Source organism: Phalacrocorax carbo, chromosome 3, assembly GCF_963921805.1.
Source record: "Phalacrocorax carbo chromosome 3, bPhaCar2.1, whole genome shotgun sequence".
Lineage (NCBI taxonomy): Eukaryota > Metazoa > Chordata > Aves > Suliformes > Phalacrocoracidae > Phalacrocorax > Phalacrocorax carbo.
In genome coordinates this window covers 127502155-127526392 of record NC_087515.1, presented here as the reverse complement: position 1 = coordinate 127526392, position 24238 = coordinate 127502155, and the positions used below count along the sequence as shown (strand labels likewise).

General features: G+C 43.2%; 1 protein-coding gene across 1 annotated transcript in view; it reads left to right on the top strand.

Moving 5' to 3' along the window:
* FZD3 (frizzled class receptor 3) overlaps positions 1-24238 on the top strand; it is a 60444-nt gene that overhangs the window by 14733 nt on the left and 21473 nt on the right. Inside the window, exons 3-4 of the mRNA XM_064448307.1 lie at positions 17317-17513; positions 19082-20099. Of these exons, the coding sequence (XP_064304377.1) occupies positions 17317-17513; positions 19082-20099 (1215 nt within the window). The remainder of the gene's footprint in view (positions 1-17316; positions 17514-19081; positions 20100-24238) is intronic.

Genomic DNA, 24238 nt, shown 5'->3' with positions numbered 1-24238 from the left:
ATTCTCTTAGGTGCAGCTGCTGTGGGACAAAACCCTGTGTTTATATTGTATATCGTATGCTGTGGTAGTACAGGTTAGTATTTGTTACAGTGACTAGACTGAGCCTTATATCTAGTCGTGTGTGTAACTTGGAGGGTACAGTTCTGCTCTACTAGCACTGAAATAGCTGCCTTGTTTTCTGTGCATAGACATGTTAGATTCTGTCCCTCGTAAGGCAGGGGTCTCGTGTGGCGGCTGTAGAATCAAGTCCCCACTTCTGTTTAGTGCAAGTTACTAGCAAGACCTTTCTCTGCCCCCTTTACACTCTTCTGGTACCAAGATTATCTAGGCATCTCAGTTATAACTTGTGAGCTGACATACTAGGTTGGAAGCGCTTCGGTTTTCTGTCCTTTCGACTTGCCGATCTTCTAGAACATGTTTTTTTGTGCAAAAAGTTGGCAGGGATGTGAGTAATGATGGGCTACTTAAACATTACGTGGCTTGGCTAGGATGGACTTATGATTTTGCTGCTCGCTTGGAAGCGGTGGGTTTTTTCCTTGCTTTCTCCAGTGTGTGATGATGGCTCCAATTATAGGATAGTTGGATTCAAAAGGAAAGCCGCAACAGATTGACAAGACAAGAGAATAAATATGAAATAGCAACTTAAGCACCAAGGAGCAGTTGTTATAGATTTTACCATTTGTCTGGCTGGTATGGCTGCAGATTTCTTCTTTGTTTTGGGAGACACCTATGGTGATTTTAAGGAAAATTAGGATGGCTTTTATGGATTTGAATAATTTTTGTATCAATGGGATGTTCCTTTGTGGCTGCAAAGGTAATGTGTTCTGTGTTATAAGAAGAAGAATAATTCACCAAAGCATGTTTTTGACATTCAAAGGACAAATCTTAAATTCACATGTGCCTCATCTGTGCACTGTCACCTTGCTCCACATTCTGTATCCTGGTCATTAAGAGACACAAATGCATGAGGGTTTTGTGACTTTCTGAAGGAAACTGAGCCAGTGTTTGTCCTACATCTGCCACCAAACCAGTACTGAAGGTGAGGAGCCTGTGGGCTGTAAAATATCCCTGATGGCTGAGGAACCCACTGATGACTTGAGTTCATCATTCAATCTTGCAACACCCCAGACCTGCAAAACAATAGTATTTTAATAAAGTATGCTTTTAAAGAATATACTTGGTGTGAGAGATGGGCTAGTAGAAATGAAATTGGGGAGGAGATGGATGAATGTAAGACCCTCAGGCCGGCGATACGAAGTCAGACCAGGGATCTGGTTAGCCTGGTACTCTGTCACCCGATGGTGCCCCACAGTGGGTGTGGGTTGCAGCAGATAGGAACAGGTCAGGTACGTAACATACACCTGCCCAGGCTGTTATTCCGCGCTCAGCAATTCGTGGCTTGGAAATGATGTCTCCTATTAGTAACCTTTGATGGATTGTTGTACAAATGTATCCATTTTCTTCCTCAACTCATACATTCTTTTAGCACCCCCACAAATGGGCAGCAAAGAGTTACAGAAGTTAAAGGCGTTGGGTGAAGAATTTGCTGTTGGGGATTTTTCCTCTTCAAATGAACCGCCTGCCGGTTTTATGTTCTCTACTTTTTGTGCTGAAGATAGAGAGAACGATTGGACCACATTTTTCCTTTATATATCATTTGTGATTTTATAGAGCTGTTTCATGCCTCATCCTCCTGCTGTCTCTTTTACAAGGTACAGGAATAACGGTATGCCATATCTGTATTTTTATGTAGTAGATGAATGCAATGGCCTGTTAATATACTGTGTGTAGATCTGCTCTGTCAGACTGCTCTTGCGGTAACAACAGCGGCTAGACTGTCTTCCATATTTGCAGAACTGTTAGTGTAAACTGGCTCTGCATGTTTGAAGCGATCTTCCTGAAGCGGTGTTGTTTCCGCGTACCTGTGAGATGTTTAGAAAACATCTTCAGAGCCCGTCAAAGTCAAAGGGGAGTATTCAGCATCTCTTCAGGAGACCGTTAGGTACTTGCGTCGAATTTGAGAATCGGATCTGCCCGGTTTCTCTGTGGTCTCGTGTAGATAAATTCGATGCTATTATGTGGCCTTCAGCCTAGCAGGAAGCTGGATACTGGGTCCTTAAAGTATTATTTGAATTCTTTTCAGTTGTAAGACCTTTTTCTTCACTGTAGGTTCTAGCGTTGCGTTTTTAACGATGTCTTTCCCGTTTTGTTTCCCATCTGGTGGGTTCGGCCGCGATGCTCCTCCTGCCTGCCGCTGTCCCGCAGCGTTAGTTCCTATGGTTACCCCCTCTTTGTGGGGTGACAAAGGTTGGCATCTTGATTCTCCCGAGCCAAATTCTGCCCTTTGACTCTCTCCCCTTTTCACACCCCTGGCTAAGCTTGGCCTCTTGCTCCGCTCGGAGGCTTGTCGGCGAGGGGGTTCCCATGGAAACGAGGAAGGAAATTTGAAAAGAGAAGAGAACAGAAGCACAAAGGGCTGGTTAATTTGAATTTGAACAAGGAAGGAAAGCTCCTTGTAGTTCATCTTTGTGTGCTGTAGCAACCTGAAATTTATCTTTTTAAAGTTGCTTTCAATTTGTAAACTTGTTTATGTTCCCTGTTTCTTGATTTATAGAACAAAAGTTGTCATGTTTGTGCCACTGAGCAAGGAGAAACATCTTCCTTTTAAGTTCAATGAGATAATTCTGGTCAGCAATTCATTTAGCTCTTTTCCCCTCACAGGTCCAAAAGCACCGCTCATGTTTTTAATATTTTTCTCTGAAAACTTACACGTATTACTTTTGTTCCCTTCGTAATGATTTGATCATACTGTCAATTATCTAACATCCATGCATCCTTTTTTGGGGAGGAGTGGATGAATATATGCCGTTCGGAATCAGCAGACCCATTAGCTGAATCCCTCCCTATGAGTATTCCTTCTGGTTTCTTGTGCGTTTTTAGCGTTGTCGTCTGTTCTGGGCAGGCGCAACATGGAAACATAACTGCGGAGAAGAAGATGGTAACAAAGTTTGGTCTTGGATTTCAGGTTTGATGCTTACTGTCAGTAAGGAAGAAAGCATTTAAAGAAACAAAAAATGTATATCACGTGGTTCTAAGTGCCTTTGAGACACTTCATCTGCGTATTACACAAATGTGTTAAGTAATTAAAGTTTGAGGTGAATTTGTTAAAGAATGCTGAAGTTACTTTGTCTTCAGGTTTTCCTCTGTAGCTTTTTGAATGACAGATAGTCTGTCTAGTTCTTACAGAAAACCAGTCTGTACCTCATGCAGAAGAAATACCATTTAAATGGTCTGATGTGAAAATTTGTCTTCCAACTGCACTTTTACAAAGTCTTTTGGCTAAAATACTGAAAAATGGCAGACCCTGAAGAGTAGACAGAAATTTTCCTTAGTCTTACTTTGCAACTACAGGCAAGTATTTCCTGTTATTCAGAATAACCTTAATTAAGTGGCATCACAAAAAGGCGACATAATTCTTCAGATCCATCAGTTACTTTTTTTCTGACACAACGGGAGGCGGTTGCTTTTGTCTGGAAATAGTAAGCTTCCAGGCTTTTAAAATTTAGGCTTTGGTTCTCCTCCCACTTTGTACTGGCTGCTATTAGTAGCCAGGGTCACGGAGGGGACTCAAGAAAGGGGTGTTGAATTGAAGCCAGGACTGTAAAAGATCTGTAGCTTGTGGTTCTCCTACAGCGGCAGCCAATGCCTCTGCCATAACCTGTTGTACCCATCAGAGAGGAGCCAGCGTGACGGATTAAAGGCCACGTTTTTGATCTCTGGGTGTTACTCCTCATCCATGAGGTGGGAGGCAGTGGGAGCCAATATGAGTGAAATCAGCAGAGGGCTGTTGGGCAGCACTCGTCGTGAAACATTAACAAATGCACGTACGTACACTTCGATCCACTACCCTGTCCCTGTCCTGCTTCTTTTGAGGCTTAAGAGACAAAGGGAGCTGGAAAGCCAGCTCTGCCATAAGAGCTTCCTATGGTTCATAAGAGCTTCCTATGGTTCTTCAGCGCAGAAACGCCCTCTGACTGGTCTTCTGTGGCTGCAGGTGAGCCCTGCTACAGCTGTCCAAACAGGGCTCATCCCAGCAGACTTCCAGCTCTTTTCACCTTCCCTACCTTGCAGCCCCACGCCTGGTCTTTGCTCAATTGCATTTTCCGTCCCTTTAGACACAGATATATATAAAAGGGATTTTGCAGTGTTGGGCAATTATTCAAAGAGGCGATCAATGGGAAAACAGACTTACCCCCTCTCGCCTCTTGCATCGCCCTCAAATGCTTTCATCTCCAAACAATTTAATGCAGTCTTTCCTATTTAGCTGACCTGCTCTTTTATAGTTTGATCCCACCAATTCCGTCCTGTGTCGATTGCCCCGCTGCAAACACCCCTGCAGCATATTCCGTGCAGAACCTGGCACACAGAGCACATTTGCAGTGCTTGCGAGTGTCTCACTGACTCTTTGAGATACCTTTTGAATAGGTACTTCCTCCACAGCACCCACAGATATTTGCTTCTCTTTCTTCTGTTTATTTAACTGCAAAAGAATTTGGGTCCATCATCCTGTGTAGGGGCCTCACGGAGTAGCTGCATAATCTTTTTGTCTCCCCTTATTTCCCTCCATCTGTGTCCCCTCTCTCCTCCCACTGTCTTGTTAATCCTGTTACTGTGTTAGGTCTTGTCCTACTTGTCCCGAGTGTTTCAAAGACGTGCAGGATACACAGTGGGAGTAATTTTTCTGAAAGATATTGGTGATACAGAAGAGGACTAGGCATAAACTTCTGTCCTCAACAGGGAGAAACTTCTGGACCTTTGAGGGCAAGATATTATTTAATCGATTTTGAGAGAAGCAAGCACGCTTTTAGGGTGCCGCAGAAACAAATAAGCGGAGGCACTGTGGGAATTCCTGTCAAATATTTATCTGGTAAATTATTAACTGTAGGGAAGAAAAATCAACTTCAGGAGCTTGGTTTTATTCTTAATTTGATAGTTTTGGTGAATTCAGACGCTCGTGAGGCAGATGACAGCTTTCTGTCCGGTGGGGAAGTGTGGCACAATTGCAATTATTTTTTAAATTCTCTTTCCCTATCCTCCCCTGTAGAGTCCCTCTGTGACCTCGTTAACTTGGCACTAAGTGGGAGGGATAGTATCCCCTGTTGAATCCTAAATTTTAATTTACAGCTACTGTGTTTGGACATGTTTTTTAAAAACGGTTAATTATTACAGTTGAAGTCACCAATTATCTTAAAGCTTCTATTTTAAGCAGAAATGAATTTTCATTTCATATGTTGGAGGAGATTGAGATTTTTCTCAGTCCTGACTCTTCTGTGCTCTATTACTGTCTGATGAAATAGAGAGGCCCAATTAGTGACCCTCTTGTAATTCTGTAATTAGGTAAAAGAAATATATATTGGGATGGAAAATCTCTTAGAAGTTAAAAAAGCCACCCTACCAGATGGAGTCAATGTTTGGTCAGAATATATAGACTTGCTGTAGAATTATAATAATGAAAGAAAAACCTCTTTCCAAAGACTGAAAATTTCCCCCAAAGCCCCCTCATTTTCCCTTTGTTTGTGTCGAGCTGCATGTGCTGTGCAGGCGGCACACGGCAAGAATTTTGCACGTAATACCAAAATATAGAAAGTTGATCCCGAGGTTCAACTATCCAGGTCCCCTTTTATTTTTGTCATGGCTGCTTTGTACTTGCTCGCAGTAACAGCAACAGCACAGGGTGATTCTGCGTGGAGCTCCTGGTAACACAGAGATACATGGTTGGTTTTTTCACTCAAACTTCCAGGTAAATATACAAGTTTTCCTGAATAAAATCTGGATTATATTATCATCTGGCCACATCTACCCAATTAATGCATGTGAAGGGTACGAAGTACTGCAGCTTTACTCCTCCTGTGGTAGAAATTGGCTAAAATAGCTGCAAACCCAGATACAACGTCCTGAGGATCCTTACAACTGAAATAGTCTGAAAACTGTAATTGGTATTTGAGAGAGAAGAGAAACGGTAACAGCTGGTAGTAGAGTAACTCTGTAAAATGACGTGGAAGGTGCTGTTGAATTGCAATTGGAGGCGGTGCAGCTTGACTGGGATTGGATCCTACTCCAGTAAATGCATATAGGGGCAGCCGGGCTGCAGAGTTTGTAGTGTAGACCACGCATCCCGGTAAACCATCCCACATTATTTATGCCTGTAAAACAACCTGCTAGTTTTTAGAATTAACTGTACCAAAAAACATCTTAATATATATATTAGACTGATAGTGTAGCTTTCCTGGAAATTAAGCAGGAGGGAAAGAAAATCAAAGCAGCAGATAATATATTTTAAATATTGCCCTGTGAATATCCTTAATTTTGAGGCCTGAAGGTGCAAATCTCCCCTCCTATTCAACTGTTGACACGTGTGTGTGTCTGTGTGTGTGTGTATGTGCTTTTGCCGGTATGTAGCTGTAACAGATGGTTTGTAACATTAGATTAAGATGCAGCTGTTAAAATATTAGCATTCATTTTGCAGATAGGTTTTGGTTGCTATTCAGAATAATTTTCACAGTATTAATCCAACAGATTATGTTCTTACTTCAGCTTGCATCATATTGTTTATGTACATAGTTGTACTGGATCGGTGTCACACTCTGTTTCTTTCCAAGCCATGTATACCAAGCCCCTGACATTTTCATTGTTAGAGAGGCATTATTGTATTACCTGAGTATTCGTTTTGATTTTCAATAAATACTGAGCAGGATCAAGAAAAGTTTCACTCTGTAGCCGCACACATCTGCAAATTCATTTGGCACGACTGGTTTTGGTTTTTTATATAGTGGATATTGCAAGATCATTCCCTGAGGTATTTAGGTTAGATTCTTTATGAGCTTTCATAGGAGCAAAATTAAGTCATTTCACCTACGCCCAAGGAGATGTCGATCCTAATGTCACCAGGAAAGACATGCGAGTTTTTGATAGATGACTCCTGCTTTGAGAACGCTGTCTGATATTTCAAGTTTAAACAGTAAATTTATTAATTAGGGTGACTGAATCTGCCATTGAATTCTCATCTATGAAACCAGCTGTTTTGGCGAGTAAGAGAATTTTGTGAGAGAATTTTGACAGCAGACTGGCTGCCAAGGGAGTAGCAAATAGAGCTTTCTGAATTCATTTAGTGTGTTTTTTCTCTTGCAGCCTTCTGTCTGCAAAAGGTTATGCTCCTGGGTTTGAACAGCATTGACGACTGTTCTCTGCCATAGCACAAAGTCTTTGTCTTCTGTGTTGTGGAGCTAATGCTATAAAACTCAAAGCTTTGCCTTAAACATATCCTTGTAATGTTCTCTGGGTCTAGTTGGGTTCAGGGAAGTTGAACGCTGTTTTAGATGGTTGTGAACACACCAGATGTCCTGAGCAGCACAACTTAGGGTTCAACAGTAACTAGCTGTAAGGTCAGCCTAGCTGTGCCCGGTTCTTCATCCTCCAGTAACACATCCTTTTTGCACCTCGTGCGCTGGCACCGGAGTTTGCCCAAGGCTATTTTAAGGTCTTTAAGGAGCTAAACCAGTAAAAAACTAAGCTTAGAAAAAAGTGAATTGATTAACCTAGGTGCGTTATACGGGCAAGATATTTAGATGCCAACAGTTAAGGGGCTCAGCATCGAGGATCTTACCTGGATTTTTATACTACTGATGGTCCAAATACAGCATGTGTGGCTTTGAGGTTAGGTTTGTGGACAGTTTCAATCAATCTTAAACCCAAGTCAGTGCAAAGGGGAGGGGCAGGGGTTCATAAACTGATGCCCGTAGTGAAAGTGCACCCTGAAGTGTGTTTGGTGGCATCTGTAATTTGTCCTCACTTCACAGCCATACAGGAGGAGGAGGATGACAACTGACCAGCTCACATTTACTTCTAAGGGAGTCGACAAACTGAAGGTTCCCTTGGTTAGTCTGTTAAGGAGCACTGTGGCTTGAGTGTCAGAATTCAGAAGACAGAAGCCACCTCCTGTCCTCATCCCAGTGGAAAACATGGAGCTTCACGTAGTCTGCACTGGCTTGTAACATTAAGCTCTCTTAGATAGAGCTACCAAGGTGATCAGGGGCTGGAGCATCTCCCTGGTGAGGAAAGGCTGAGAGACCTGGGTCTGTTCAGCCTGGAGAAGAGAAGGCTGAGGGGGGATCTCATCAGTGCTTATAAATATCTGAAGGGCGGGTGTCAGGGGGATGGGGCCAGGCTCTTTTCAGTGGTGCCCAACGCCAGGCCAAGGGGCCACGGGCACAAGCTGGAACACGGGAAGTTCCCCCTGAACATGAGGACAAACCCCTTCCCTTTGCGGGTGCCAGAGCAGGGGCACAGGCTGCCCAGAGAGGCTGTGGGGTCCCTTCCCTGGAGACATTCACCCCCCGCCTGGACGCGGCCCTGTGCCCCTGCTCTGGGGGTGCCTGCTCAAGCAGGGGGTGGGATGGGGTGAGCTCCAGACCCCCACCAGTCTGGGATTCTGCTACATCAACTGTGTGAAAAAACACAGTTAGCGAAGTCACACGTGAAATAGTAGAAGTCATCCAGCCTTTGAAAAATAAAAGTAAATTCTCTTCAATGGGAGTATCCAGTGTTGCTTTCATTGTATTTTAGAAATCCAACTTGTCTAATCTTATTCTGCAGGGTATTAATGTTGTTTGTGATGTGACAGACGCTGTCATTATGTATGTTGATGGCAGTAAAAATGAAAAGGTGAAGCAAATCTGATTGGTGATTTTGAATCTTGGCTATGTTCTTATCTCTGTTTTCCCTCATGTTTCCAACTTTTTGAAATTCCCTTTTTATGAGCTCTGAAGAGCTTGATCTGTCTACCGACTCCATTGTGTGCTCTCAAGTTAGTGTCAAGCCTTCTAACAAATTCTTCATACCAAATGCTTTTCCTCCTTCACACAGCCAGATAAATTTTAGAGCACCACGCCAATGGTGAAGTGTTTATACTCTTCACTTCTGTTGTTCTTCAAGGAGACAGACCTCCCTTGAGTTGGCAGAAACAGTCCGTGAGTCCCTGATGTCCCGATCAGTCTGCGGTGGCAGAGCTGAAGGGAAGAAAAGCTTGTTATCGCTAACGCTCCACTTCTCGTAATGGGTATCTTTCTCCTTCCCACGGTGACGACAGCACTGGAGCGTTTTTTCGGCAGGCATCAAAGCAGCGATCCCACTCACTTTGTACTTGGAAGGTTGTCTTTGCAACTGCAGGAGATAGAAATGTGTCATTTAAATGAAAAATATTCTTTTGTCAAGGCTTACAGCTCCTGCCCCATAGTCCCTTGCTTGTCCAGGCAAGTGTGCTTTATAGTGTCGTAACTTAATAGTATCTAAAACACGGTCCAGGGGATATATATTTATTTCTCCGTGATACTTTGGAATTCTCCCAAGCCCATCACAGCAGGCATATGGAGAGGAAGGAGGAAGTCCAAGCAGTCTCAGCTGTCTTATAAAAACTAACACTTCTTGCAAATAGAAATTGTTACCAGGACCACCCATCTGCCTTCGTCGGTTCCTAAAATGTAGAGATCACATTAGGAAAAGTGCAAATTGACAGATGGATGCCATCTTTTCAGTGTCTTCCAAAGGAACTTCAGAATTTAAAATGAAGCAGTAGATCTCTTTAAAGAATGACAGCAGATGGCTCTGCTTTTTAGTCATATAGACAGAGATTAATGCCATTTGCTGTCTTTTAACTGCTTTCATCTTCATCCTACTTTTTTTCCCTGCACTTGAGAAATTAACCTCAGCTGTCTGTTTACAGACCAGAAAGCTTGGGGTGGTTTGTGTGATCGCTGCCCTTCCACAAGTAAGGCAGGTAAAACAATTGGTCTTAGGTTTTAAAGTGAATGACAGGGTGATTGGCTGGTTCAACCTATACCATGAGAAAAATATCGTTTAAAACCATACCAAATGCTTGACATTTTTATTGTTGGAATGACTTAATGGCTATTTAAATGTAGACATATATTTTTAGCGAAACAGTCTGAAATTTTTTACTTCCCAGCCCATAAAGTAGTAGAGTGTCAATCTAATCCAGTTTGCAACCCTGATTTTTCCAGCTAGCATCGAATTCCTGGGATATTGGAAGGCAGCGGGCTATGTGGTTCGTAAGGGTCCATACAGATAATTTGAGAACAGCATTTTTTCTTGCTGAAGAGAAAAGCTTAACAAGTGGCCAGAATTGTGGCCCCATTTGGCTTTTCTCATATCTGCATCACTGTGCAAAGCTAAAAATAATCAATAAAAACAAAGTTTACCAAAATTTCTCCAGACGAGGAAGTTAATGGTGAGGTAGGCTTTGAATATACATTATGGTAAGTATTTGTTGTAGTTTAGCCCCAACACCAATCTTTAACAGACGCAGCAAATAGAAGAGCATGGTGCAGATCGGATAAACTAATATTGAGAACAGAGTCTCTGCTGTGACCAGCAACTGTTATTGTTGCAAACCCTTCGTGCCCCGTGTTGGGTGCCAAAAAGGACTGTCGTGGTTTAGCCCCAGTCAGCAACTAAATACCACACAGCCGCTCGCTCACTGCCCCCACCCCTGTGTGATGGGGAGAGAATCAGATAATGATGGTGATGATGATAATAATAATGAAAACAGTGAGAGAAATGAAGCCTGAAAATAAAAGGAAAAAAAACAAAACACAAGCGATGCGACTGCTCACCACCTGCTGGCTGATGCTGCTGGCCCCTGAGCCACAATCGCTGCCTGCCCCCAGCCAGCTCCCACCAGCTAATGTACTGGGCATGATGCCATATGATATGGACTATCCCTTTGGCCAGTTTGGATCAGCTCTCTTGGCTGTGCCCCCTCCCCTCCCGGCTCCTTGTGCACCTGGCAGAGCCTGGGAAGCTGGAAAATTCTTGACTAGTACAAGCCCTACTCAGCAACAACCAAAACATCGGTGTGTTATCAAAGTTATTCTCATACTAAGTCCAAAGCACAGCACTGTACCAGCTACTGTGAAGAAAATCAACTCCATCCCAGCTAAAACCATGACTGTATTCTACTCTAAATTTGTCTTGGCACTGTGCATTCAAAGCAGGCCTTTGAAAACAGAATAAAGGGTCTGTGGAATAAAGCTGCACTTCCACAGTCATGTTAAGTTGAGCAAATGTGGGTCAGTTCCTAAAGAAATGGACTTGCTGTGACACACCTGACTCTGTTTCTGGCTCCTTCAGCCACCGTGACTTATGTGGCCATGTGGCACCAGCTTAAGGCCAAACTGAGTGAGAAAAAAGTAGCTTTCTGTTAGATGTGGCTATGTTTTTTTTGAAGAAGGTGGTGCCCCAGAACACTTCTCTTTGCAAATCTCTGCTGTGCTGTGTGAGGGCTCCCTAGTCTTTAGGAAATGCCAGCTAGGTTACGGCAGGACGCTCAGCTGCAGCCTCATTTAGAAGTTAGCATCAGCAGTTGAAGTACGACAGCAGTTGTTCGGCTCAGGATATTAACTTACAGCAAATATGTTCAGGTTAGGCTTGTGTGGCAGCATGACTGTGGGACACAGGCCGCAGCAGACCTAGCGGGATTCCGAGGAGCGTGCAGGTCAGAGCCGTCGGAGAACAAATTTCCACTGTCTCAAGAAAACCAGTTGTGCCTGTAACAGTCTCTGGAGAGCGTTCACATGAACTGCTCTGCTGTCAGAGCTGTGAGAGCAGTTCAATCGGAGAAGTGCAGTGATCAAAAGCAGGAGGCAGTAACAGGTTCGGTCTAACTAGCAGTTGTCTGAAGAGTTAAATCTAGCTGCAGCTTCTGCGATTCTCCTCGGGAGGTAGCCTGGAAAGCATTATTGCCCATGGACTTTGAGATACAGTTCAAGATTTTTTCCCTAATGAATAGCAAGCTGAATTCAAACTCAGGGCAGCACAGGACAGAAAGAGCAGATGATGTGCCTGGCCTGAGCCGGGATACGCCCTGAGGCAGTTGCTTCCACCAGAGAACTGCAACAGTAATGGATAGTCATAGCATCACTCTTTTCCCGTGAGCCCGAGGGAAGAAAGCTTCCCTCCTTCTGCCTATGAGTTTATGAGAATGCTTCCTGTTCAGTTTTCTGTTAAAAGAGAGGAATATATCAACAAACAAAGCAGTGAAAGATTAGCAAAATCTTTTTAAGTCTTGCAGTAATGTCACTTCCCAATAACAGCCAGCTAAATGTAGAATAAAAGGTGGAATTTGGTTTATTCTCTCTCAATAATATTAGAAGTCTGAAACTGTAATGCAGCTCCACCTGTGTATTGATAGTTATTGCTCGTGCTTTGTAACGAAGTGAGAATTTGTTTAAAATATTATTTTTTGGGGGAAAATCTACACAAGTCATTCTGGCTCTCCTTTGCTTTCATCCCCTCCTGAAAAAACAAAAACCCAAAAGAAAAGCAAAGGCAAGCAGGGGGTCCCTTCCAACCTGTGATTCTGTGATTCAGGGGATTTCTACTCTCTGTTAGAGCATGACCATTAAAACATTTTCAGCCGATAGGAACCGTAGGGAGGGAAGGAGCTGAGGTCACACTGCTGGGAATCGGGAAATGTCTTAAAGCAACTTTGCTACCCGCAAAGGAAATTCTGAGGAGGAGGGAAAGAAGAGATGGGTACGGTTGCACTGCAGGTTGGGCTGCTCTGGGGAGGGCAGTGATACGTGATTGGGGCACGTTACCTGATACACAACACCTGCGTGGCAAAGCAAAGGCGGGATGAGAGTGTTCGGACCCAGCCTGAAAGAAGTCCAGTTCATAAGGCTGCTGCTATCGCTGTCTTTGAAGGGATTTGAATGGTCGTAAAGATTGTTCTCAGAGGTAGAAGGACCGGTGGGTGTACAGCTGTAGATAGATTATACAGTTATGTGATCTGGCATATTTTAAATACTTAAGTACCTCTAGTAGCGAAGAGTGTTTATCTCTTCTGAAACATTTATCTCTTCCCTTTCTTGGATTTCCCAGGACTTGGCCTGAATTATTGAAATCACTTTGGCTATCACGTCTTCTCGTGTCCCTGTCCTCTTCCTCTTCCCTCTGCGTGTTGGGTTGTTCAACAGGCATTCTTCAAAGGCACGTCGCATTTAAACAGAGGGCCTCTCCTTAGGCGCTGAAATGGAACAGGGCTAAATGTCATAACTTGCACTGTGTCCTTGGGCAAGAGCGTAAAAAAAGTCTCTTAGTCTCCCTGGCTTTATTTTTAAGAGTGAACAACATAATCAGTAGATGGAAATGACGTTTCATCTTAGGAGCTGCAACAGGCTAAGATGATTTTAGAGGTAGGGCGCTTGCAGACTGAGCTGCTCCCTGTAACAAATGCTGCTGGTACTGGTTGAAAGCAAGTCGGTGTCTTTTTCTGTGTTAGGAGGAGTGGTTGGAAGGTTTTTTCTTCTTCTGTTGTCTAGCTCAGCCTCTTCATGATTTTAAAATTATTTTAAAATAAACTGATTTTATATAATTCAGAAGAGAGTTCTTGTCTGCCTGCAGCTGCTATTTTGAGAGACGGAATGGTGTGAGAGAGGCCTGGAGCTGCTGTGAAACAGAACAGCCAGCACTAGGGGAAGGAACAGGCCTATTAAATTACCCCTATTTAAGTGTATTTGCTCAGTGTTGTTGGGGTTGAGTATATCCGTGCTGCGTTCTGAGGCTATGCCAAGGCCATGCTCAAACCCAACTTGTTTTCTGCAGCTCTGAAGAACCCTAAGTACAGCTAACATGCCCTCTGGGGGACTTTGTCAGGGAAGATTTGGTTACTCCAGCGTTACTTCAGATGTTGCAGCGTCTTCAATTCAGCCTCCAGCTGCCATGCCAGAAGGGAGTGGTCTCTGCATAGACCCTGCATCCTATCTGTCAGGCCCAAGAGGGGACAGATCTTGTGCCTCATTGTCCAGGCCCATGTGGATGCCTTGGAAAATAAATGGCATCTCAGATAGCAGGAGAAGCCGGTGTTTAGGCAGCTGTCTTGCATCCCGCACGTTTGAGCACCCTGTAACGTAGCCCGCGGGCTGCTGAAGGGGACAGCCAGGGAGCATGCTGCTCTTACTAGAGTGCTCTTTCAGACCCTGGAGCCGTTGCCAAAGAGCACCTTCTGCCTCCCGCTTTTTGGACATTTCTTGTCCCGGTTCCAATATTCCCTCGGCACCGTCGCCCAGCGTCCTTTGGAGCTGGCAGAAAGCCATTACAAGAGCCACCTCTCCCCATAGCAGGATCAACAGGATACAAGGAAATACCGGTACCTTTCTGTCCCCTTGAACTTGCTTTACTATTCTTCCTTTGCCTTGCAATAGCCATGATCTGGAGCTCTGTTTGCACAGTTTTCTCATGTCTTGAGGTAGCCTGGGATCTTCCTAAATAGTACAGCTTTCTGCAAATCAATCAAAACAAACCTGATCTTTTAATGAAGGTGAAGTAGCAGGAAAAGAGAAATTTCTGAAACCTCTTTTCCTCATGGAAAGCGTATCAAAGGAGAGTAGTAGAGCATTTTTTGCGTGTTTTGGATTTGTGATGAAAACAGTGGTGATAATACAGAGATGTTTTCATTATTGCTGAGCGGTGCTTGCACAGAGTCAGGGCCTTTTCTGCCCCTCACCCCACCCCACCAGCAAGTGGGCTGGGGGTACACAAGGATTTGGGAGGGGACACAGCCAGGACAGCTGACCCCAACTGACCCCGGGGATGTCCCACACCAGGGGAAAGAGGAGGAAGGGGGGGATGTTCAGAGTGATGGCATTTGTGTTCCCAAGTCACCGTTACGTGTGATGGAGCCCTGCTGTCCTGGGGATGGCTGAACACACGCCTGCCCATGGGAAGGAAGGAAGGAATTCCTTGTTTTGCTTTGCTTCCGCGCGCAGCTTTTGCTTTACCTGTTAAACTGGCTTTATCTCAACCCATGAGTTTTCTCACTTTTACACTTCTGATCCTCTCCCCCATCCCACCGCGGGGGAGTGGGCGAGCGGCTGCGTGGGGCTTGGTTGCTGGCTGGGGCTAAACCATCAAATAAAGGAAGACTAGTATCTTAAGCTTTGCCAGTCATGTCAGGCATCGTAACTACCCAGAATCAACTTCTTGGATCCTTGTTGTCAAAAAGTCGTTTTACCTGTGTTGTAGGCAATAGCTATTTAAAAATAAAAACATATATGCATCTGAAGTAAACGTCCAGACAAATAGAAAGCATTCCTTGAGCAGTGATGAGCTTGTAAATGTGAATACTTTCCAACTATTGCTTCCTTCCTCCTTGTCAATAGCTCTGAAGGGTTATACTGCTCTTCATACAAGCTACTGCCAAATTGCCTGGCTCTGTTGTCACGTGACAACATTTTCAGAAATGCATAGCGCTGAAGAGAATTTAATCAGCTCGGTAAATAATAATTATGTTAAAAAAACCCATCAGTAAAATCACAGCACGGTTGTGTCTTGCATTCCAAAAATGAACCTTTTGCAGAGGAAGAATTGGAGGAGTAACGAGGTGATAAGGAAGAACCGAGATGTGAAACTTTTCCTCATCATTTCTAGTAATTGTCATTTATATTGCCACAGAACATGACCTGTTTTTTCCTCGTTGGGTCTGTTCTGTTCTAGAGTTTGGCAAAAGAAAATGTTGAATCAGCTAAAATACTTTTCAGGAAATTACATTTTGAAAATGTAATCTTTCTACAGCCTAGCCTTCGGCTTCAGTTACAATAAGATTTAGGTTTTATATAGATACAGCAGCTTCATTTGTGCTTCTGCTATTGCACCGCAAATTTTGACGATGAGGCTTCTTGCTCTATAATCCTGCTGGGCTGTGGAGAAGGGGAAACTCTGGTATCACGATAATGGACTTCTAATAAAAATCTATCTAGAACAGAGCCCGTGTTTGCCCTGCCATTGATCAGGCAGCTGTCACCTTTCCTTGTCAAGCTATGATTTGAAATATAAGTCCAGGAAAAGAAGTGGCTTACTAAAATGTCACTGCTGTCTCTCCAGTCTGGAGGTAGCAGAGTAATTCCACATTCACATGCTGGTTTGTTTTATTCTAGTTTTAAGCCCTAATGTATTTCAATATTCTGTAGTTCCAGCCCTAAGAGAATATAGTTGATTTTTTATTAATATCTGAAGAGGTGGTGAGGCTTTGTATAGTGGCAGGTGCCGCACAAGCTCAGAATAAGATATTGATTGACTCCTGGAGAGTTTTAAAGACAAGCCATAACAAAGCAAGAGCAAAATGAACCCCCGCTGGATAGTGAGACGATAGCATGGATTATCAACGTGCACCAGTTTTCATTAAGACATAAATTCCTGTCTTACTTCTTTTCCTTCTTTTTCATCTTCAGAAATACTTGGGAACAGCTGTATCTTGGCTAATTGCGATAGATTTTCTCTCGGTGCTTCCAAGGAGTGTTGCCATCACTTAAACCTGTTTTCAGGCAAGACGGTAGCACGAGACACCAGTTATTTTTTCTGGCTAATTTTTTTCAGGCTTTGATTTCACAATGTTTTCTGATGGTTAGTCAAGAAATGACATATTTAACATTACTTCAGTGTAATTACAGCCCTGTTTTGGAAGGTAGAGTGTTCATGTCTGTATAAGAATATATATAACAACGATAGCATGCACGTTGGGACTGTTTTCTGTCCGCAGATATGCTCTGATCATAGAACTGAGATTTTAGCAGATGGGTTCTCTTCAGTTGGACAAGATGCCATGGGAAGAGCGCAGTGGAAAATGCCCTGTGTTTGCATTTTGTAGAAAGATATGAAGAACACTGCCCTGCTGAAGAAATTCAAGAAATAGGTTATTTACAAATATTACGTTGTGGCCTGAAAAGAATATTTAAAAGATCGCGGTGTGCTCTATTTCTCTAATGTCAAGGAATCTTGCATTATCTACCATTCCTCAGATTTTAATCTCATCAACTGAATGCAAATTTTTCATATTATCCTACTGCGTAAGAGCTTGCAATTCATGATGTGCCTGTCAGTTACACAAGCACTAAAAGGAATCAGGTTTATATGACTGTTACTGGAGGGTGTGAAGCTAAGCCTGAATCCTTAAAGGTGTTCAGCTGTCTAATTCCCATTGATTTTAATGCAAATTGAGTACATAAATGTCCCTTGTGAATCTTTGTCATTGTCCCCAGGCTTCTTGATTGCCTGTCTTCTTAAAATAACGCAAGTGCTGTATTATGGTGATCACTTCTTCCAACAAAGTTCAGAAAAAGAAGGCCGTGGTTATGGTCATGGTTGTGAAAGCCCTGACATCTCATGAGACAAATTACAGCGTACTGCTGAAGCGTTCTCAAAACTTCTGTTTGGAGCTACTGAATTCTCCTTTTTCTTTTCTAGCCCTTTCATCCAATGGTGAATTTGGAATGCTCCAGAGATTTTCGACCGTTTCTGTGTGCCCTCTACGCTCCTGTGTGCATGGAGTACGGCCGTGTCACTCTCCCTTGTCGCAGGCTCTGTCAGAGAGCATTCAGCGAGTGCTCCAAACTCATGGAGATGTTTGGGGTCTCGTGGCCCGAGGATATGGAGTGCACCAGGTGAGCAAATTGGGGTTTTTTTTCAGAATCCCAGGATAAAATTTTAGTATGATCTAGGAAGTTCTATGATCTGAAACGGACGTTTTAAATGTGTTCCATTACAAATGCCCTTATTTTCCCTTCCATTTGTGTGACAGCCTGTTTCCTGGGGTGGAAACTGCGTTTGTATTTCTATCATCTGCCCAAGAGATAAGCTGAAAATTTCTGTGGGCAATTAGGGTAAACCACATGTCCGTATTCTTCAATCAATTAATATACCTATCTATTTTTCTTCTTTGTTATTTATCCTGACCTGGTTTTGTCTGCTATACCGAAGTTTAATAGGTGATGCTGCTATAAATTTATCTGAGAGGCAAAATTACAGACGCTGGAGATGAATAGTCTCTTTTTCTGAAGGGGGAGCTGGCTGGTTTTGATGAGTATATAAAATTTCAAAGCTCTGTTTTCAGAGCGTCTCCCTCTTGTCGAGCTTGTGTGCAAACAGATGTTTTCAGCTTTACATTAGGCAAATAACTTTATAGAAAAGTATTCGATGATGTTCCAATCTATTTGAAACAGAATATACATGGAATTGAAAACAACCTCTTTACGTTGGTTTTTTTTTTTTTATAAGTGACTCTGCTAATAAAATACAGGAGCACAAACAGGGAGAAATAGACTCTCTTACAGTTGGATTGGAGGGAATGAAAAACAATGAAAACTTCTTTTAGCAAAAGCATAAGTCAGAGGATGTTTCTAGGTCCCAATAATCTGGCTCAAAGATCGCTCTGACTCCATGCTCCGAACAGATGCCTGGGCCCTTTAGGTCTCCCATCTCCTCAGTAAGGCCCAGGCAGTGAAATTTCAAAACCAGAGATAAAACTTTGCTGGTGCTGTGTTAGTGCCACGGTGCCAGAACATGAACTGTGGCAGAGGAACAGGCATACTTAGCTTACGCTGTGCTTGCTGAGGCGATAACATCTAGCAGAGGGAAGAACCGGACAGCTATGCATGGAACCTCTCCAGTTTCTCCTTCCAAACTTGCAACGGCATCTCCAGCAGCCCTTAGCCTCCAGTCAGAGCTTTACGTAATTACTGAAACACCTTCATCATCATTTCAATTTAGTAACGCTAGTAGCAGTACTAGGTCGGATTTTTGGTCTAACTAGCTCACTGCCCTATCTGATAACAGCTTGTACAGTTGCTTAGGGAAAGGTTTGAAAATGTTCTATAAAATCCCTCTTCCTTGGGCACATAGTCTCAGTTTACAGTAAGCCTAAATCTGTAGACTTCCCGAGAGGATTTTGTATCCTCAGCTTTATGCTTAAAGCTTCACTGGGCCCCTTGTCCATTTATTTCTCTGGTTTATTTTTAAGTGTACTTATAGTTTCAACATCCACTGCATTCTGGGACAAGGAGTTCTAGAGTTTGTTTAAACATAGTATAGTATTTCAGGCATGACCCATTGCTTGGATTGTCTTTGTTTTTGCTCCAGTTGGTGTGTCTAAAGTCAGACATATAGATAAGGTTACTAATCTTTGCAAAGTATGTGTGTATTTCTTGTAAATAATTCTTTTCTTACTTTTTAGATTTCCAGATTGTGATGAGCCATATCCTCGTCTCGTTGACCTCAATTTAGCCGGGGAGCCCACAGAAGAGGCCCCAATGGCAGTACAGAGGGATTATGGTTTTTGGTGTCCTCGGGAGTTGAAAATAGACCCTGATCTGGGTTACTCTTTCCTGAGCGTGCGGGACTGTTCCCCTCCTTGCCCAAATATGTACTTTCGGCGTGAAGAGCTCTCCTTTGCTCGCTACTTCATCGGGGTGATCTCCATCGTCTGCCTTTCGGCTACCTTGTTTACTTTTTTAACTTTTCTGATCGATGTCACAAGATTTCGCTATCCAGAAAGACCGATAATATTTTACGCTGTCTGTTACATGATGGTGTCACTAATTTTCTTCATTGGCTTTCTGCTTGAAGACCGAGTAGCGTGTAACGCATCTAGCCCTGCCCAGTACAAGGCTTCCACAGTGACACAGGGCTCCCACAACAAAGCCTGCACCATGCTTTTCATGGTGCTCTATTTCTTTACCATGGCTGGCAGTGTTTGGTGGGTCATCCTTACCATCACGTGGTTCTTGGCAGCTGTGCCAAAATGGGGCAGCGAAGCAATCGAGAAGAAAGCGTTGCTCTTCCACGCCAGTGCCTGGGGCATTCCAGGAACTCTAACCATCATCCTCTTAGCAATGAATAAAATTGAAGGTGACAATATTAGCGGCGTATGTTTTGTTGGCCTCTATGATGTGGATGCATTAAGGTACTTTGTACTTGCACCTCTCTGCCTGTATGTTGTTGTTGGAGTTTCCCTTCTGCTAGCTGGCATTATCTCTCTCAATCGGGTTCGCATTGAAATCCCGTTAGAAAAAGAGAACCAGGACAAACTAGTGAAGTTCATGATCCGGATTGGCGTGTTCAGTGTTCTGTACCTCGTGCCGCTGTTGGTTGTAATTGGCTGCTATTTCTATGAGCAGGCTTATCGAGGTGTGTGGGAGACGACGTGGATTCAAGAACGCTGCAGAGAATATCACATCCCGTGTCCTTATCAGGTGAGGAAACCAATATGACATATTCAGGAGTGCAGAAATTGGATAATGAGGGTATATATTAAGACTTACTTGTCGTCCCTGACTGAAAGTGCTGCTATTCCTAGAAGGGGATGTTATTGCAGTACTCAAATTATTTGGATAATGCATTAGGCCTTCTGGAAGACTACATATTACTGGAAAACAGGAGGCTTGCATCAGCTGCTTCGTGTTTTTCTGTGGAGTTTCTGGGCTGTATGTGACCTATAGAGAGTATAAAGATGCTATTTTAAACCGCCTTTAAGAACAGGACTTAATCAGTTTATTTTTGGTCATTGGAGAGGCGTTAGAAATTTTGCTCTGAAGGAATTTTGCCATTTAAACAGACTTGTCATCAGCCCGACTACGGCTTTTTCTAGTTTTCGTTGTTTATCTGTAACAGTTTTGTTGCCTGGCTTAGCCTAGAGGTTCAGTGCTCCTTTTAAAGCAGTCTGTGCGTGTGTCAGAAACCTCTATATAAAATCATACTTGAAGTGTCTTCTGAAGAAAAACAGAGCTTACAGCTCATCAGTTTGGTTATTTCAGGGAACTTGCACTTCCTTGCTCAATTTGTTTAATCGAGTTATCAGAGGAACAGAAGCCTCTCAGAGCACTAGATATCAAACTGTCCACTGTTACGCTGGTGCACTTGCAAAGGAAGTATTGTAAGTATTAATTACTTGAAGCCTACTTCCCTTTTTGAGCCAAAGAGGCAAGCTGGTTTTGGAATGATATTGCACAGATATTTTCTGCAACGAATTTGAAAGCAGCTTTATTTCAAGAAGGTGGTACCGCAAGCACCCCCTGTAGAGCTGCACACACAGGGGTATAAAAACAAAGTTAGGTTTTGGCTCTAAAGCAGTTCAAACACCAGCTGGATCATCAAAGCTCACATTTTAATGCAATAAAATATCACTTAAAGGTTTGGCTTAGTCTATAGAGCTTGATAATAATCCTTTTATTACCTTTTAACCCTTTTTATTGTTTTCTCCGTTAGATTTTATTAGGGTGTGACTCTTCCCTCCCATCCAATGTGTGAGCATTTTTATGGCAGGAAATATCTGTCGGTGGGTGTGTTCAGTCTCATTTGCTTGATTGAGTCTTCATTGCGGACGGTTTTAATACATTAAACTGATGGATGCTTAAAAAGGGAGAAAGAGAGGGGCAGGAGGCTTTCTCTCAGTTAATTTCAAATACCCACCATTTGCCAATCTAAAATGCATATAATAATCTATATAAAATTAAAAGAAATGTTTAACAAAAACTGTTTTAAAGCTTGAAACTTCTGCTGTCTAAGGACCAAAATCCTGGCTGGTGGAATAATGAAAACATGTAGTAAAATGCTACTCGGATCCCAGGAAAACCGTTAACAGAATGGCTCAGCGGGAGTCAAAAGAACAATAATGGTTTCATTCACATCAAATTGGGTTGAAGGACCCGTAGGCCCTAGGGAGTATTAGAAGGGTTTTTCTTCTAGCCCATCCAATTTTTTTTCTTGAACTAAACATGCTTCCCTAATTAAACTATCCAGACTTATAATTTAAATGGATTTCCAAAGCTGTGAGGAGAAATAATTTTATCATTAGATCATGCTCTAATATTTATTATTAAATCAGGGGAAAATGTAAAGCTTTGTGGAGAGCATCACTCACTTGCAAAATAAGACCATATTTTTTCTAAGCCTTGCTGTCATTTAACTTGACTTTGAATATTTGGATATCAGGGTCTGAGATTGGACTATCCTAAACTGAGAGCTCTCGTCGTTTCCGCAGTGAACATAGGTTTTAGGCAGCGTTGCTGCAGTTAGAATTTGCTGTTTGCGTAGGCATGCTTTTTCCAACACCAGCAAATCTGAGGTTAAAAATTCATTAGTCCGTTCAACCGTTACATCGGCTTTGCCATCAGGAGGATGATGCCACAGTAACTCATTCTGGAAAATTGCTAATGGGGGAAGCTCAAGTGCGCAGCTGCTACAGGCGTGCTTCCCTGCCTCCCTCCTGCGTGCCGGCTCCGTGCGGGAGATACCGCGGGGTTAATACTCCGCTGCGGATTCTCCTGGCTGCTGCTAAACCAAAGAGGGCCTCGGCAGCTGGCGTCCAAATGGAAAGTAGACATCATGTTTCTTTGACTACTGAAAGGGCTAAATACTCCCAAAATGAAGGAAACAAGAAGATACCTTTCTGCTTCCGTCTTGATTTCTGGCTACCTGGATGTTTGCTGGGTTGACCTGGCTACGTATTATTATGGTTATTTGTCAGATCTGGGAGGCATCTCTTGCTTTCCTTGTGAAAGAAAAACATTTTTTGCCACGAAGATGGGAAATCAATATCCCAGTAATCCCATTCTTTGAGGACTAAGCAGGGCAAAAAGGAGCTCCTTCCTTTGCCCTCAGTGTCCCTGGCACTCCAACTTTCTAGAAGACACTAGGAAGCAGGGGAAGGGTTTGTGAAAGCTGCCAGCAACTCTCCCCCATGAGCACATCCCGGTCCTCAGTTTTCTGTAGCATCATGGGCTGCTGCAGTTCAAGCAGTAGCTTTAACCTGTTGCCTGGGTAACAACAGGAGGTAAAACAGGCAGCAGTCGTGCCTCTGGTACCATGGCTGCGAGGGCTCCGACGAGCTCTGGGACGAGCCATCAAAAGTTGAGCAGAGTGAATATTGTTTCCTTGAGTCTCTTTTAGTAAGGAAAAAACAACTGCTATGTTGTGAGGTGAGGTTTACTTACCGTATATACCATGTATCTAATGTGATTAAGAAATTTATTTGCACTCTCCCCGCTGTAGGGGAAATGCATTCTTTCCGTGGGCGTCAACTTAAACGGGCAGCTCATGGAGTCACGTTTTGTACCAACCTGGACAAGCCTCTTCATTTAGTTAAAAATACCAAGGATGCTGTGTTGGTATTCCACTTTTCACTCATTGCCTTAAAAAATGAAATCATGCTTGGCCTCAAAAAATGGATTCACATTTTTGTGCAAGAGGAGTTCATGCAGCAGAAAATGGAATTAATTTTCACTAGTTATAGAACCTGGTACCCCCATCATAAACGTAGTGTTTGAACTGGGCCGTGTGCATTACATGTTCTTCAGGTCTGGCTTTTATCTCATATGTTATCTTTTTAATGAGGAGTATAGTGCAATTTTACATCGAGGTAGAATGCAAAAATGAAGGGAAAAAAAGCAGGGAAGTGTGACATGATCCGACCATCTAGCCGTCTCTTTTGCTACCATTGAAAACAGATGCTTTGCTGCTCCTCCTTTTGCTTCTGTTTCTAAGAGTGGTGGTTCCACCGGCATCGTATCGTCGTTCAGAGGGCAGAGCCTTGAAAGAGAGAGTTGGATTTTTGTAACATTGGGCTCAAGGAGGGACATGTGGGGAAATAAGATTCTGCATGCTCCGATCGCTGTTCAGTGCGGCTATCGGCATCATAATCTCATAATTTTTACCATTCTCTAGAAGTTCTTGGTGCTGGCTTGGCTTTTTAGGCTGCAGTCCTGACCCAGTGGTTAGCTTTCCAAGCCTGCCTTTTTCCAATTCCTTTGCAGTTTCTACCTTGTATGTTGGCGGAGCGTGTCGTGCTACGGGAACTAATTCAAACGAAGTGGTGGACTGGGATAAAATTTTGGCCAGTCGCTTTACTGAAGCACAGAATCGCTCAGGTTGAAGGGACCTCTGGAAATCATCTAGTCCAACCTCCTGCTCAGGCAGGGTCAGCCCAGGACTGTGTGCAGTTGGGTTTTGAATTCCTGTTGCGTAAAGCAGTAAGTTCCTTTCTATCAGACATCAAACCTCAGATGTATCTGATGTAAGGTAAAAAGTAGGGTAAAAGGGAACAAAATTAAAAGTTGGAAGTGTATTTAGCTGCTGTTGCATATTCTTGCCCTCCGGACACCAGCGTTTTGCTCTGCCCAAGGAGAGTTTTGTTCCTCTTAAAGGCAATCAAACTGGGATGGAGTGACCTGCCCCAGTCTATGAAAATATGTCTCAAAACTGGGATGCATTTGGCTACAAAGCGAAATAGATACTCAGCAAAGGCCGTCTCTGAAGCTGGTTGTAATGCACGTGTCTCTTAGGAAAAGCTGGAGTTTAAATGGCCAATAGAGCTTTTCTAGCCCAGAGGAAAGGA